The sequence below is a fragment of the Myotis brandtii genome, unplaced genomic scaffold (genome assembly GCF_000412655.1).
Source record: "Myotis brandtii unplaced genomic scaffold, ASM41265v1 scaffold103, whole genome shotgun sequence".
In the NCBI taxonomy this organism is placed as follows: Eukaryota; Metazoa; Chordata; class Mammalia; order Chiroptera; family Vespertilionidae; genus Myotis; species Myotis brandtii.
The window spans coordinates 5,307,946-5,323,595 of NW_005353460.1; the positions used below are offsets into that span (position 1 = coordinate 5,307,946).

The 15,650-nt window shown below is 41.1% G+C and overlaps 1 protein-coding gene across 2 annotated transcripts; it reads left to right on the forward strand.

The window, feature by feature from the left end:
- Positions 1 to 7: 7 nt before the first annotated feature.
- On the forward strand, positions 8 to 11,304 carry SMIM19 (small integral membrane protein 19). 2 transcript variants are annotated; one of them, XM_005856480.2, is made up of 4 exons: positions 8 to 194; positions 4,022 to 4,159; positions 6,672 to 6,796; positions 10,798 to 11,304. In XM_005856480.2, the coding sequence occupies exons 2-4, from the start codon at positions 4,026 to 4,028 to the stop codon at positions 10,860 to 10,862; spliced, it is 324 nt and encodes a 107-aa protein (XP_005856542.1). In that variant the 5' UTR covers positions 8 to 194; positions 4,022 to 4,025; the 3' UTR covers positions 10,863 to 11,304. The 2 variants fall into 2 exon arrangements, with proteins under 2 accessions (XP_005856542.1, XP_005856543.1); XM_005856481.2 differs by having other exon boundaries at positions 8 to 154.
- Positions 11,305 to 15,650: the final 4,346 nt, after the last annotated feature.

The window sequence follows — 15,650 nt, forward strand, 5'->3', positions numbered from 1 at the left end:
ATCAGGCTCACCGGCGAGCGGCGGAAGCGCGGCGGCCTGGCAGCTCCGGAGGCCCCTGCCTGCGGCCACTTCCTGGGAAGGATTATATTCTGGACCCGCTCGACTGGATTTTTTTTTTTTTTACCCCCTGGAGGAGCAGGTCTCACAAGTTGAGGTCAGGGCCGGAAGAGTTAAGGCTGGGGAGTCAGATGCAGGTGACAATCCCCCCCCCCCCCGAAAGTGTGTGACATTTGGGCAGGTTATATTGTGTTACCACCACCGCCATCCCAGGCGCCTCTGTAAAATGGAGCGTAGTGCCTCCCAGCAGGTGGTTGTGAAGCTTAAAGGAACATGTGGAACATGTGGCCGGCCCAGCACGTGAACCCTCGAATGTTACTGCCTGCCCCCCTCGGTTCTTCCTCCCGGAGGCCTGTGTTAGCCTGTGCACCCTTCCGACTCGGGAAGCCCATCCGTCAGTGTTTCAGAGGACTGAGAAGGAGAATCACACTTAATGCGATGGACTGTGTGATGAGGAACTCTCGGAACCGTATAAGTCCGTGGTTCTCAACCTGTGGGTCGCGACCCTCTCACAGGGGTCGCCTAAGACCATCGGAAAACATATATAATTACATGTTGTTTTTGTGATTAATCACTATGCTTTAATTATGTTCCATTTGTAACAATGAAATTGGGGGTCACCACAACATGAGGAACTGTATTAAAGGGTCGTGGCATTAGGAAGGTTGAGAACCACTGGAAGTGTTTCTAATCTGAATTTGTATCAAAATAACCAAGCACTCTTCGAGAGACAAAAATGATAACATTCAAGACACGGTGACAAGTGATAATCTGTTTTAGAGCCACCTAGACATGGAATCAGGAAGCTAATTTTAAAATTTATGATATAATCACTAATCCCTAGAAAATGTCTAGTTGTCAGCGTAAAAGTCTATCAAACTAAGACCAAACCCTAGTTGTCATATTTTATCAACTTTATCTCTGGGTGTTAATGTATACCTGGGACTTAAGTCAGCTCACCCTGGCATCTCCTTACGGAAATCATGTTCAAGCATTACTGTCCAGGGAAAACGTAGGGGAAAAGTTTAGTTTTCCCAGATGATGAATTTGAGAAATCCATGAATCATGATCCAAGCACATGGCTTGTTACATTCGAATGCCCCAGGGCATTTTGCTTTTCACTCCAGAGGAAGGCTGTGGTGGTATTCGGAACCGCTCAGGTGTCTGTGTGCGCTTGGTTGGACTGTGGCATGCTGGAAGGGGATGGTCGTAGTTCAGGCCACATGGGAGCCGTGGGTCTGTGCTGTGACTTCGGACAAAACCATTCTTTATTCCTGGCAGCCTTACAAAGCCGTGCCGTTGGTCATGATGGAGAAGTGGACAGGAGAGGTGTACCCTCAGGACAGATCTTTCACAACGATACCTCCAGTGCATTTCCCTGGAACTGTGGAACAGTAGTGTCATTGCATAGCAATGATGTTGTCGAATATCTGTTATATAACTCACGTTGAATTTTTACCATCTGGGTCAGCAACAATTTGAAATCCTCTGTAATTTGTAATTACTGGCAACTTTGTAGCAGGAGGAAGATAAGCTCTGTAGGACTACACCATTTAAACAGAATTTTGTGAAAAATTGAAGCCAGAAAATTAACCTGGCTCAGATCCATTCAGGTGTTAGGAAACAGGTAGGAAACACTTTCATAATTTGTCAGATAAATGGCACCTGCCAAATGTTCTAGTGGCCACTTCTATGTTTCCTGCTTCTTCCCTGACTTGTTAATAACTCCCAATCCTGAAAGCTACCACCCTTGCTGCGTAATTGTTCCAGGCCTTTTTCAGCACCTTAAATCAGACATCTAAAGCCATCTCTTTTTGCCAAACACAGTCATTGTCTTTTTTTTACATTTTGGAACCAACAAAATCATCAATCATAAGCAATTATTAGTCTCTGGTCTTCCAAAATTTTTCATTTCTAAAGTAGATTGATTACTATCAATCATAATTATTATATTCAGAGAAACTCTGGAGTTCAGTTTTAAGGAATAAGAATTGAAACTCTGACTGTGCCAAATCCCCCTGTGCATCTTTTAAAAGAAAATTCAGGGCCAGACTTTAATATATAGGATATGGATATGGTCTGATGTTGAATATTTAGATCTTGCATCTATAGATTACTATAATTTAAAGTAAGTTCTGTTTTATTATTTCCTGGCTAATTTTTACAAGACATCTTTATATTCATCAGACACCAATAGATGTTTTAGAGAAATTATTCTTGCCCTCAATGTTAACAGTTTAAGTTCAATGCCATTCACAATACTCACTTTATTGTAAATGAGTACCTTATGTCCCCAAATGTCTGACAAAGACTTCAGATGTCAGCAAGGGACAGACATGCCACCTGGCTTGGCAGCAGACCTCTGAGGACATTTCATTAATTTTATGCAGAGGCACACTATAAGAAAGAAAACAGACTCTGCCCTTAGTACACACTTACTAACTTACTGAGCCAAATCTACATTATAGATTATTTTGGAGGCTTGCAGGACAGGTTGAAAAATATTTTAGTGGATGAAGTTCTGCAATGTCTTCATTGTTATAGAATATCTATGGGAAACTTGCAAAACAATTTCTTGGCCATTTCAGATACTCTTTTTCTTGGTATTAGAAAATGGCTGTCTTATTCTTAAAAACTACTGTGCAGTTATCACCTATCATTTTGTTCAGCTTCCTTTTTATAGAATGTCTAAAATAACACTTCTGGATTTCTTTCACATATTAGGTCATTTTACTTAGACTTACCTTTTATGTCCAACACAAAGGAGGAACTCTCAAAGGGAAAATTCAGTTACCTTCCCAAACACAAATAAGAAACCATTGCTCTTTTACGGCTAGTTGATACAGTTGCTATTACCACTCTTATTTTCTGTGGGAATGTCCAAAGAATGCATTTCCTTGAATAGAAGTCACAGCTGTGTAAATAGCAAAAAAGTTCAACTTTTTATCCTGTAGCTTCTTTCAACCACATTTGGCCAGTAAGCCAAAACTAGATAAAGCTCCACACGGGAGGCTTGTGGAAGAGCCTTGTCATGGCTGTCACATCTTCTCTAGGCCGCGGTCACGAGTGCAGCACTTTTCTGAACATCACAGCCAGTTGTTTGGGCCGGTGTTTCAAAGTATTCAGTTGCTTTCATCTGGGTGATAGTCACTGTTTGGAGACTGTGCAGTAATATTCAGCCTGTGTCCCTTTACTAATATGATTTTTTTAATCCCAAGTTTTAACCTTTATGTAGAAGCTGTAATGTTTCAAAGTAAAAAATAAGGGGAGGACACCCGGCTGGTGTGCTCAGTGGATTGAATGTTGTCTCATGGACCAAGGGGTCCTGGGTTCGATTTCTAATCAGGGCACACGCCTGGGTTGTGAGCTCAATCCCTTGTGGGAGGTCTGCAGGAGGCAGCCAATTAATGATTCTCTATCATCATTGATGTTTCTCTCTCTCCCTCTTCCTTCCTCTCTGAAATCAATAAAATATTTTTTTTTTAAAAAAGGAGAGGTGATCAACCAAAGAACTTGTATGCATAAATGCATAACCCATGGACACGGACAACAGGGTGGTGAAGGTTTGGGGTGGGGGAGGGGCGGGCTGGAGAGGGTCAATGGGGAAAAAAGGGGGACAAATGTGATACTTTCAAAAATAAAGATTTAAAAATAAAATATAAGGGGGAATATGTTACGTGCCTTAGTTATCTAGACCAAGGGTTGGCCAACTTTTTCTTAAAGGACCAGATTGTAAATATTTTAGGCTTTGAGAGCTGTGAGGCAAAAATCAAGGTTGTTATGTAGGTAATTATAACCATTTAAAAAGTATCCATTTGGAAATGTAAAACCGTTCTTGGCTCCTGGGCCATACAGAAACAGGCGGCAGGGCTGAGGGTGGCCAGCAGGCCGTCTGCTTGCCAGCCCTTCTCCAGTCATGCCAGCCCTCACTGACAGAAACCCTGTTCTTTTTTCTCTCTTTCAGCCACATGCCTGGGGATTACGGAGTGATGGGTGACGATGGCTCTATTGATTACAGCGTTCATGAGGCCTGGAACGAAGCCACCAACGTTTACTTGGTAGTCATCCTCGTTAGCTTTGGTCTCTTCATGTATGCCAAGAGGTAAATCTTTGAGTACTTCAGGGGAAATAAGAAACTGGGCATTTAAAAGCTCTGCAGGTTTGATTGTTTGATCTGAATTAAATGCACAAAAATAATGTCATCAACATTTTTGTTCCTGCTCTGAAAGCACTGTCTGCTTGTGCCCTTGAGCACTGGGCACTGAGGTTTGGCTTGGAAAACCCTGTTGCTTTAAGAGGTGGAGATTTAAGTGCAGCCCTTGGCACCCAGCCCAGCTCACTATACTCCCATTCTATCATATCTGACACAGCTCAATTTTATCATCCAGCCTGTGTTCACCAGCACCCTTGGATGAGCACACATGTTGGCCCATGTCCCTAAAATGCAGAGACACTAACTCCTGTGTGCTTAGCAATTCTCTCTTTGCACATTTTAAGCGTTCCCTTCTGTTTCCTGTGCAAGACTATTTCATAGCACTTATCCTATATAATAAAAGGGTAATATGCAAATTGACTGAACAGCGGAACGACCAGTTGCTATGACACGCACTGACCACCAGGGGGCAGATGCTCAACGCAGGAGCTGCCTCCTGGTGGTCAGTGCGCTCCCACAGGGGGGGCGCTGCTCAGCCAGAAGCTGGGCTCACAGCTGGCGAGCCCAGCAGCGGTGGCGGGAGTCTCTCCCACCTCTGCGGCAGCGCTAAGGATGTCCAACTGTCACCTTAGGCCTGCTCCCCACAGGAGGGTGCAGGCTGGGCCGGGGGGCCCCCCCCCAGTGCACAAGTTTCGTGCACCGGGCCTCTAGTTGAACAATATTGATATTATCTGATTACTTGTCTATTCCACAAAAACTTCAGTCCCTTGAGAACAAGGCCTGGTGTGTTGCATAGTGTAAATTCTCAATAAATATTTCCTACTTTAATTCTAGATTCCGTAGCATAATGTAACTGTTCTCTCTCATTCTCTCTCCTTTTGTGGGGGGTGAGGGAGGGTGGGGAGGGTGGAGAGGGTGGGGAAGCTGCTTTGAAAAGGAAAAGCACTATTAGTTGAACTGAGTTGCTTCTGCTTATAGGCACATGCCTCATGGTATCCTCTGCCAAAGTCAAAAAGACAGTAGATAGCTCAAAATAATTAGTAATCCAGAAATTACAGATGTTTGGTCTGGGGAGTAGCTCAGAGCCCATATTTGCTCTCAGACATGCAGGCTCATCCTTCCTAGCTGCCTGAGCCCTGAAGCAGCCCACCCATTGGCTGTCTAGACTGTAGGGGATGGGTGAGGGAAGGCTCTACATAACAGCACTGGCCCACTTGCAAGAAACCATGTTCCACTAAAAATAGCCACTGCCTCCTCCCCACCCCACCGTTTTAAAAGCAGGGGCACTGTTATCAATTTTAAAAAGATGGCCATACAGAAGCTCCACTGAAGTCATGCTATTGTATACGAGAAATAAGCATATCTGTTATTTTCCAAAGTTAAGGTCTGCTCACATTTTGTTTATTGTAAAGCCCAGAAAGTTACCTTTATTTGGAGGACATGAGAGGGAAGGGAAAAAATCAGATATTTTCTTGTTTATGCATTTTTCCATAGAATACTTGGCTTTTGGAAGGGTAGGGAGTGAAAGCACAATAGAGGTACATCACTGTTGTGTTAAGTGGATTGTTCAGCTACTTTTCTTTTGTATATCCCTGTGGCTATACATATACCAGCTTCATACTTTTTAAAAATATGTTTTTATTGATTAAAAGAAAAAGGGAGAGGGAGGGAGAGAGAGAAACATCTATTGGCTGCCTCCCAACTGGGGATTGAACCTGGGCCATGTGCCCTGACTGAGAATCAAATTGGCAACCTTTTGGTGCATGGAGTGACGCTCAAGCAACTGAGCCACAGCGACCAGGGCATACAGCTTCATACTTTTTAGTGAAAGAAAGAATACCTGCCCTAACCGGTTTGTTTCAGTGGATAGAGCGACGGCCTGCGGACTGAAGGGTCCCAGGTCCGATTCCGGTCAAGGGCATGTACCTTGGTTGTGGGCACATCCCCAGAAGGGGGTGTGCAAGAGGCAGCTGATCCATGTTTCTCTCTCATCAATGTTTCTAACTATCCCTCTCCCTTCCTCTCTGTAAAAAAATCAATAAAATATTTTTTTTTTAAAAAGAAAGAATACCTGAGCCAAGGAAGCATCCACAGAGACAAAATAAAAGATGGATTCCTTGCCACTTAAGTCCTTAAATGTAGTTTCTGATTACAACGATCCTGAGAATAATTATTATAGTCCTACTAAAGGCCTGGTGCACAAATTTGTGCACTGGTGGGGTCCAGCCCACCTGCCCCGATGGGGGGCCAATCAGGGGCGGGGCTGGCTGGGGCGAGGGCCTGCAGGTGGTTTGCCGGCCAGCCCTGCCCCTAATCAAGGTGGGGATGCCCGTGGGGGACGGGGCCAGCTGGGGTGAAGGGCTGTGGTCATTCCGGTGGTTCTGCCATTCGGTCACTGGGCTTTTATTACATAGGATAGGTATTAATACAGATCTCTCTTCTGCATGGTTTTGTGTTTCAGGAATAAAAGGAAGATTATGAGGATATTCAGTGTGCCACCTACAGCAGAAACTTTGTCAGAGCCCAACTTCTATGACACAATGAGCAAAATTCGTTTAAGACAGCAACTGGAAATGTATTCCATTTGTAAGTAGATTCTGTGCTTTACTGTATACAGAAGCATGTTTAAAGTAGAATTTTTGGAATTAAACCCAGTTAGTAAAAGGTTGTCAGAAATAGTTGATGATGAAACCCGAGTGCCCTTTTCAGATGCTCATCACAGTGACAGCCAAGGAGGTTTGCATGAAGTCAATGCTTCAGGACCCTGTGCATGTACGGGCCCTTCCAAGACTCTGAGAAGAACCCTAGGAATGAATACATGGGGTCATACTTTTGTAAATTTTGCAAAAAATTAGCTATTTTAATAATCAGTTGAGATTGCTATCTCTTCCTACTGTAATTTGCCCTCCTTTGTACCCCCGTCCCTGCGGAACAGCATGAAAGTGGCCAGGATCGCCCTAACTGGTTTGGCTCAGTGGATAGAGTGTCTGCCTGCGGACTGAAAGGTCCCAGGTTCGATTCTGGTCAAGGGCATGTACCTTGGTTGTTGGCACATCCCCAGTTGGGGGTGTGCAGGAGGCAACTGATCGATGTTTCTCTCTCATCGATGTTTCTAACTTTCTATCCCTCTCCCTTCCTCTCTGTAAAAACATCAATAAAAAATATTTAAAAAAAAAAAAGAAAGTGGCCAGGAGCGTTTGGTAGAATCTACGGGAAAGTTGAGTTGGAGCTACTTTTAGTTGGGTTTTGAAGTTTTATTTATGGAATTTGCAGCCAGTCTCTTCTATTATAAGTAAATTACTGCAAGCCAAAGCAGAAAGGAATGGCTTCCAGGAATATGGCATGTGATATTAAAGTGCAAGGCCAGGGGTCATATCTCCATATTAATATGTTCAATAGTACTGAACACGGTGACTATGTAGGTGGTGGGGAAGAAACAAAGTTAAAATGTACGGTGTCATAATGAATTGTAGGCCATAGCCATTTATGCCACCATTTAAAAGAATAAGGGTATTATTTCTGTGGTGTATCATTAAGCTCAGAAAGCAAAATGTAATAGTATATTATACGATGCCACTCTTAAAGTCACGTGACCACAACATCCCTTATATTATCTACATATAATATAAATGTTCTATATAATTATGCAAGCATAGAGGAAGGTTTGAAGAGATACTCATCAGACTATTAACATTATTACCTTGATGGGGAGAGTGTGGGATTTAAAGAAAAAAGACTGGATATTTTTTAAAAGAAACATATCTGTAGTAAAAAATGTAAACATGTGTATGTGTGTGCATAGAAAGAACCAAAGTGAAATTTTAGGTGAAAAGTAGAAAAAATATATATATGCGCATATATATTTTACACAAGTAAAACCTATAAAAAATTCTTTAGCATAAATTTTGTCCTAAGAACTGGTAACAGCAGTTCCTTTGGGGAAAGCAATTGGGTGGACAGCTACAGGACTCGTCAGCTAAGAGGAATACACTTTCACTGTTTTTTCTTTTGTTCCTTCTGCACTTTGTACGATATGGATGGCTTACCAGCTCAAGCTAAGCAGTAAAACTAACATAGCAGCTTTATTCACAGTAGCCAGAAGGTGGAAACAATCCAAGTGTCCTTGATGGATGAATGGATACACAAACAATGGTACATAAATACAGTAGAATGTTATTCAGCCTTTAAGAGGAAGACAATTCTAACATATACTACAACATGGATGGACCTTAAAGACATTATGCTTCATAATTATTCTTATAATTAAGTAAAATAAGCAAGCCACAAAAGAACAGATATTGTATGATTTCACTTATATGAGGCAAATTCATAGACAGAAAGTAGAATCGTGGTTGCCAGTGACTGGGGGAGGAGAAAATGGGGAGTTATTACTTAATGGGTAGAGTTCAGTTTGAATGATCAAAGGAGTTCTGTGTCTGGATGGTAGTGATAGTTGCACAACAATGTGAATGTAGTTCATGCCACTAAATTAAACACTTAAAACTGACTAAAATGGCCCTAGCCAGTTTGGCTCAGTGGATAGAGCCTCAGCCTATAGACTGAAGGTCCCGGGTTCAATTCCAACCAAGGGCACATGCCTGGGTTGCAGGCTCAATCCCCAGTGGGGGGCGTGCAGGAGACAGCTGATCCATGATTCTCTCTCATCGTTGATGTTTCTCTCTCTCTCTCCCTCTCCCTTCCTCTCTGAAATCAATAAAGAAATATATATATTTTTTAAAAAACTAACTAAAATGGCAAATTTTATGTATATTTTATCACAACAGAAAAAAATCCTTAAAAAATTTAAGCATTTTTTTAAAAGTATAGTCAGAAGCTTTGTAAAGAAAATTATAAGGGAGCCCTAACCAGTTTGGCTCAGTGGATAGAGCGTCGGCCTGCAGACTAAAGGGTCCCAGGTTCAATTCCGGTCAAGGGCATGTACCTTGGTTGCGGGCACATCCCCAGTAGGGGGCATGCAGGAGGCAGCTGATTGATGTTTCTCTCTCATTGATGTTTCTGACTCTCTATCCCTCTCCCTTCCTCTCTGTAAAAAATCAATAAAATATATTTTTTTTAAAAAGGAAATTATAAGGGAAGAATTAAGTTTTCATTGATGCCTAGTCAAAATAGAAGTTACCTCCTATCAGTAATATATTCAGTAGTATAACATATACAATTATAAACCCCATTGTACAGGTTTTTTTTTTCTTCTTTGATGGGAACGGCATAAAATAAGATCAGAATTCCTGTCTTTGTAAGGCGCATCAGTTTTCTATTGCTGCTGTAACAAATTATCACAAATTTTGTGGCTTAAAACAACACAGATGCATTGTTTACATTTTTATAGGTTATAAATCCTACAACAGTCTTGCTGGGATAAAAATCTAGGTGTGAGCAGGGTTTTCTTTCTGCTCCAGATGCAGAGCCAACAGCATTGCATCTTTCTGTTCATTCTTCATTTTATCTTCCCCTCGGTCTGAACTCAGCCAGGAAAGGTTCTCCAATTTTAAGAGTCCATGTGATTAGGTGGGACCAGGTAATCCAGGGTAATCCCCCCCCCCCTCTTACCTTAATCACATCTTCAAAGTCCCCTTTGAGCTGTAAGGTAACATATTCACAGATTGGGGGGATTAGGATGTAGACAATTTTGGAAGCCATTATTCCTGTAAACAATGAGTGTGTGTGGGTCTGCACATTTATTGAATTCCTGCTCATTGGAGCATTCTTGAGTGCTTGTGACATATCTAGCCCTAACAAAGTCTGCCAGTTCAAGAGGAAATAGCAAACAAAATTCTTTTTCTTAAAAAGGACTCCCAAAGTTGTAAAAGCTTTAGGCCACAAAAATCTGAATTTACCCCTGAGCACTGTAAACAAGTAGTATCTTTTTCATGGCTAAGAAACAGTGAAGAGACTGAAAGTTTTAGAGCTAAGTAGTCAGTGACATTCCTAAATATTTTAGCCCTGTACTTTCTCTAGTTTTAGGTTGGGACCATTCATTTTTATTTTATTTGTTTATTTATTTATTTATTTTTCTTATTGACAGTTTTATAAATGTCCCCCAATTTCCCATCCCTTCTCCCAGCCCAGGCAACACCATTCTTCAAATAAACATTTCTCAGCAGTACAAAGAGAATACAGAATTGCATTTTTTTCATCAAGTTTATATTAATCACAAAGTTCAATAATACGTCTCTTAGGCTTATAAGTTAAAATATAGTCAAATTCCTTATTGTGTGGACAAAAGCATTATTTTTAATTTATCTTAAAGTGGAAATAGGGGGCAAGAAAGAAGTAAATTGCAGAATGTTAATTTAACAGCGTAATTAATGTTTACCCTATATTTTTAAAGCTCTGAGTAATCCTGATATACAAATAATAGTAATAATAATAACATATAAAATGGATATCAGCAGTGTTAAGATATTAGAGGATCATAATGTATAATAAAATTTTCCTCCAACAGAAAAAAGTTTAATTCTAAGCTAATTCTTTACTGAGATTCATGACTGGCCATTTAATGATATTAGCTAGTAATTATTTTGCTATTTTATTAAGTATATCTCTTTCTTTCTTTTTTTTTTTAATAGCAAGGAAGTATGACCATCAACAGCCACAAAACCAAGCTGACAGTGTGCAGCTCTCATTGGAATGAAATCTCAGAAAATGAACAACATAAATAATTGTTAAATAGTATTGTAGCAAGCTCCTAATTCCACCAAGTCATGAACAGCATCTTTAAAACATCTTCTGTCTCTATAAGATAATTTTTCTTGTGACCTTTATCCAAAATTTTTGGTGTGTTTTCTTTTACTTTTTTAAATTGCATCTGTGAATCATTTGTTACACAAAAATGGCTCAGAAGACCTGAAAACGGGAAGAGAGACTATGTCAGAGATGGTGATTTTACTTTGTGAACACCTTTGATTTCTTCAGGATGCAATCAGCCAGGAATGAAAACCCATCTTTGGAAGCGAGCATCTGAAACTTATGCCACTCTGAGCTGAAATTTTTGTAAAATGAAAAATGAAAATCCAGTCATTGGTATAATTTCCTCTCAGATTGTATTCTGTGATAAATGTAATATGGATAACTGACTGATTTGTGTTCTCATTGCTGTTGGTTACCACTCTTAATTGAATTACTACTTGCTTCTTCAGAACCTGCATAGTGGACTGTCTTTCTATATCATGAAGCGTACCCATCTGCTGATTATGGAAGCCTTCTGGAATTTTTCCCTCATGTGTTCCTAGGAGTTCATTTGCTTTTTTCTTTAATCCTAGAGTTTCATTTCTACCACAAGAGTCTTCTTTAGATCATACTGCGACCATGTTGTCAAACACTAGTAAATGAGCACCTCTATAATTGGTGTTAGCAACTTGCTTTTCATCATATGACTCTTGATGTTTAACGTTAACTGTCTGGTTTCTAATGCTTTCTTAGCATAATAAGCTTCCCTGAAGACTCATATCTTGTGCCATTTTCTCCTGTATATTGAAATGTTTTTACCTACTTTGTCATCATTATTTAAGTAAAAGCTGATTGGAGGTAGTGGTAGGGAAGTTTAACTGTCCATGTAACTGACCAAGAATTAGTTTTTGAATCCAAGATATTCTTAATTCTAAGAGTTAGGGTTAATATGTCAGTTAGGGTTAATATTATTTTCTTTTCCCTTTATAATTGTAAAGTAAAAGAATATAAATTTTAAATGAAAAGGTTTAGCCCAAATAAAATCATTCAGGGAAATTGCATTTTCTTTTAAAATTTAATTACATCATTCAAAAATGTATATATTGTTCAAGGTAAATTGTTGACCAAATGGAGTAATTCTTAACTCACGAGTAAAGGCACTGCCTATACGAAGAACGAAACACTGTGTATAACTACAACCGTGTGTAACTAAACAGTTATAATTACAGGCTGGGGGTAGCAGAGTGGCAAGGAGACAGTCTTCTTAAACTTGGCTTTCCTCAAGGAGACACTGTATATTTCCATCAGCAGAGAATGTACTCGAGCAGGAACAGTTTACTTGCTGTCACTGACATGTGACACGATCTGGACAAATTACAAACGTGGCCATCTCAGATGATTTGTATAGTGTATATAAATAAATATAAATCACAATGAAATTGTGATTGTTTTTATCTGTGTCCACGAGATAGAGACAGTCATAACTAAAAACTGGCATATCATTTGGTGAGCATCAAACGTTGGCAAGTAAGAGCAGATGAATTCCTGATTTTTTTCTCTTAAAGCTAACATGGGAATCACTCACCCCCACTGGCAGGAACAACAGTAAGTCCGCCTTTGAAGTTCCTTCTCTGCTTCAACAGCTGAGCTAGGAAGGGTGGAAGCCTGCAGCCACACTTCAAAGCGACACCAGGTGATTGTCCTGCTTCTGCCTTGGAATCCACCAAAGATTCAGTGGAACTATTTTCTTTGGAAGAAAAGTGGAATGACTAATAAGCTGGTAAATAACATTTGTGTTCTCCTTTTGTTCTTTTTTTTTCTTTTAATGCAGAAGATACTGAGCCGTAAGCACTGGTCAGCCTCTCTTGGTGCACAGCTTGAGCATGTCAAATAGTTGTTTAGCTGCTGCCAGCCAGCTGCACTCAGGGAAGCTGTTGGCCCCTAAAGGACACAGATGTTTGCTATAGACCTCACACTGCTTCAGGTGGAGTTATTTATATGATTCATCTGAAAATGAAATGCGGAGTTTATGGTAAAATTGGTTTAATGTCAGAAATATTTTCAATATTGAGTAGAAATAACAAAATAGTGATAATAAAAATAATTTCAGATATTAACAAATACATAGAAGGAAAAGGACAAAAGTATGGAATGAAGTTTTTCAACAAATAGTTATGAAATACGTAACTGTGCTAGTCATGTGTCATCTATAGACTATTTGATTCTAATAACAATTAGAATAGGAACAGATTCAGGAAAACTAAAAGGAAATATGGTTATTTGCATACCTTTAACATCTATACAAAATAGTGAGAATAGGGACTGGAGCTTATTCTTTTTTTAATATATTAATTTTTACAGAGGAAGGGAGAGGGATAGAGAGTTAGAAACATCAATGAGAGAGAAACATCAATCAGCTGCCTCCTGCACACCCCCCACTGGGGATGTGCCCGCAACCAAGGTACATGCCCTTGACTGGAATCGAACCTGGGACCTTTCAGTCCATAGGCCGATGCTATATCCACTGAGCCAAACCGGTTAGGGCTGGAGCTTATTCTTAATCTGTTTTCCACTTGACTCCCTAATAAAGCCAGAGCCAAACTTGCACAAAACTATAAAGCAAGAAAAGTTTCCCACCTACCTTTTGACCCTCGTCAGTCTCCTATAAGTCTGTATGGGTAAAACAGGTCTTAAATGAGGATTGAAAAGTTAGGATGAGGAACTAAGCTGAGAACTGAGGTGGTAAACCCTCCTTAGTCCTGTAGCATACCTGTAACACATATGGGGACTTTCAGCAGCAAGTCATCTCTCTACTATCATTGACTTCTCACCCAAAATAAAAGTGGCATTTAGCATTGGATTCTATGCTGATGTATTTTCCACCTTTACTTGGAGATAGTAAAAAACTAAAGCTATTTATGTAGATTAGTAACATTCCATATCCTAGGTAGGCAGGTGGGATAAGTCAAAGGAGAGGCCACTTACTGTCCAGGTTCATTGGTAGTAGTTGAGCCCCAAATTTGATACTGAAAGAGCACTGTGTTGTGTTCACTTCTTTTATTTTTATTGTTTACTAGTTCCAGAGATTCTTGGAAAAGACCTCCATTCCAGGGATTTTATTTAACAACTAGAGGCCCGGTGCATGAAAATTCATGCACTGGAGGGGTGTCCCTCAGCCCGGCCTGCCCCCTCTCACCGTCGGGGAGTGGGCCCGGCCTTGCCGCATGCCTGCCACTCTGGCGGGGTTGAGGGGACTGGGCGCCGCCATCTTTGAGGGCGTGGGAGTCAATTAGCATATTCCCTCATTGGCTGTGGGCGCTGCTATCTTTGTGATGATGTGAGGGTCAATTTGCATATTCACGCTTTATTAGCTAGGACTAGAGGCCTGGTGCACAGATTTGTGCACCAGTGGGGTCCCTCAGCCTGGCCTGTGCCCTTTCACAATCCAGGACCCTTCGGGGATGTCAGACTGCTGGTTTCATGCCCGAGGGATGTAGTAGTGCACAAAGCGGCAGGCAGCCAGGGAGGAGCCCAAGCCCCAGCCAGGCGCTACACCGCTTCTGCTCATCCTGCCCCACTGCACCTGTCGCCATAGCCTCTTGGTAGTGCTGCCATGGAGGCAGGAGAGGCTAGCGCCACCACAGCTGTGCTTGCCAGCTGTGAGCCTGGCTGTCAGCTGAGCAGTGCTCCCGCTGTGGGAGTGCACTGACCACCAGGGGGCAGCTCCTGCATTGAGCATCTGCCCCCTGGTGGTCAGTGTGTGTCATAGCGACCAGTCAAACTGGCCACTTAGGGTTTTATATATGTAGACTAGAGGCACGGTGCACGAAATTCATGCATGGGGGTGGGGGGGGTGTCCCTCAGCCCAGCCTGCACCCTCTCCAATCTGGGACATCCCTCTCACAATCCAGGGCTGCTGGCTCCTGACCGCTCGCCTGCCTGCCTACCTAATTGCCCCTAACCGCTTCTGCCTGCAGCCTGATCGCCCCCTAACTGCGCTCCCCTGCCATCCTGATCTCCCACAACTTCCCTCCCCTGCCAGCCATCTTGTGGTGGCCATCTTGTGACGACATGAGGGCAGCCATCTTGTGGCGGCCATCTTGTGATGACATGAGGGCATTGCGTGAGGGTGCGAGGACCATCTAGGCTTTTATTAGTATAGATGTTTTGACAAATTTTAAACTAGCTGAAGAAAGTGGAGATTTTTCAATGCAACCAACTGTGTTATCAACTGCAAATGTTTTTGGCTTCAGAAATCTGAATTTTTTCAAAAAATGTACTATGAAGTGTAAAATATGACAGAATAAGTAAATATATGTTTACTGTATTCATTTTTGTAAGGGATTGCAAGTGTCTGAAGTTTAAAAATCCAGTCTATTCAAGTTTACTACAACCTAATATAAATCCTACCTAAATGCTTTCTGTCACCTAGTATTAGCAAAGTAACTAGACCAAAGTAAATGGTTGGTGAATACTTATTGAATTAATTAATTTACTTCTAATAATTTATAGAACTAATGTTTTATTTTTATGTTTTTGAAAAGTATTTGTAGGTTCTGCTTCTGGTAATAGAAAAGTAATCATATCAGACTCACAGATAATGATTATGCATTCAGAACAAAACATAAAAAAAACTAACAGTGACCATAAGCAGACAATAGAAGGAGGTTGATCCTTGAACGAGGGGACTGCACTACCTGAGATTTGTGATTATGTTTTTGTTTTTTTTGTCTGAAGGTATTTCTAAGTCTAC

Excerpts from the sequence above, each read along its gene's own strand:
- SMIM19 (XM_005856480.2), top strand. The coding sequence starts at position 4,026 with ATGCCTGGGGATTACGGAGTGATGGGTGACGATGGCTCTATTGATTAC. Across the intron at positions 4,160-6,671 it reads CTCTTCATGTATGCCAAGAG|GAATAAAAGGAAGATTATGA; the intron begins GTAAATCTTTGA and ends TTTGTGTTTCAG. Across the intron at positions 6,797-10,797 it reads ACTGGAAATGTATTCCATTT|CAAGGAAGTATGACCATCAA; the intron begins GTAAGTAGATTC and ends TTTTTTTAATAG.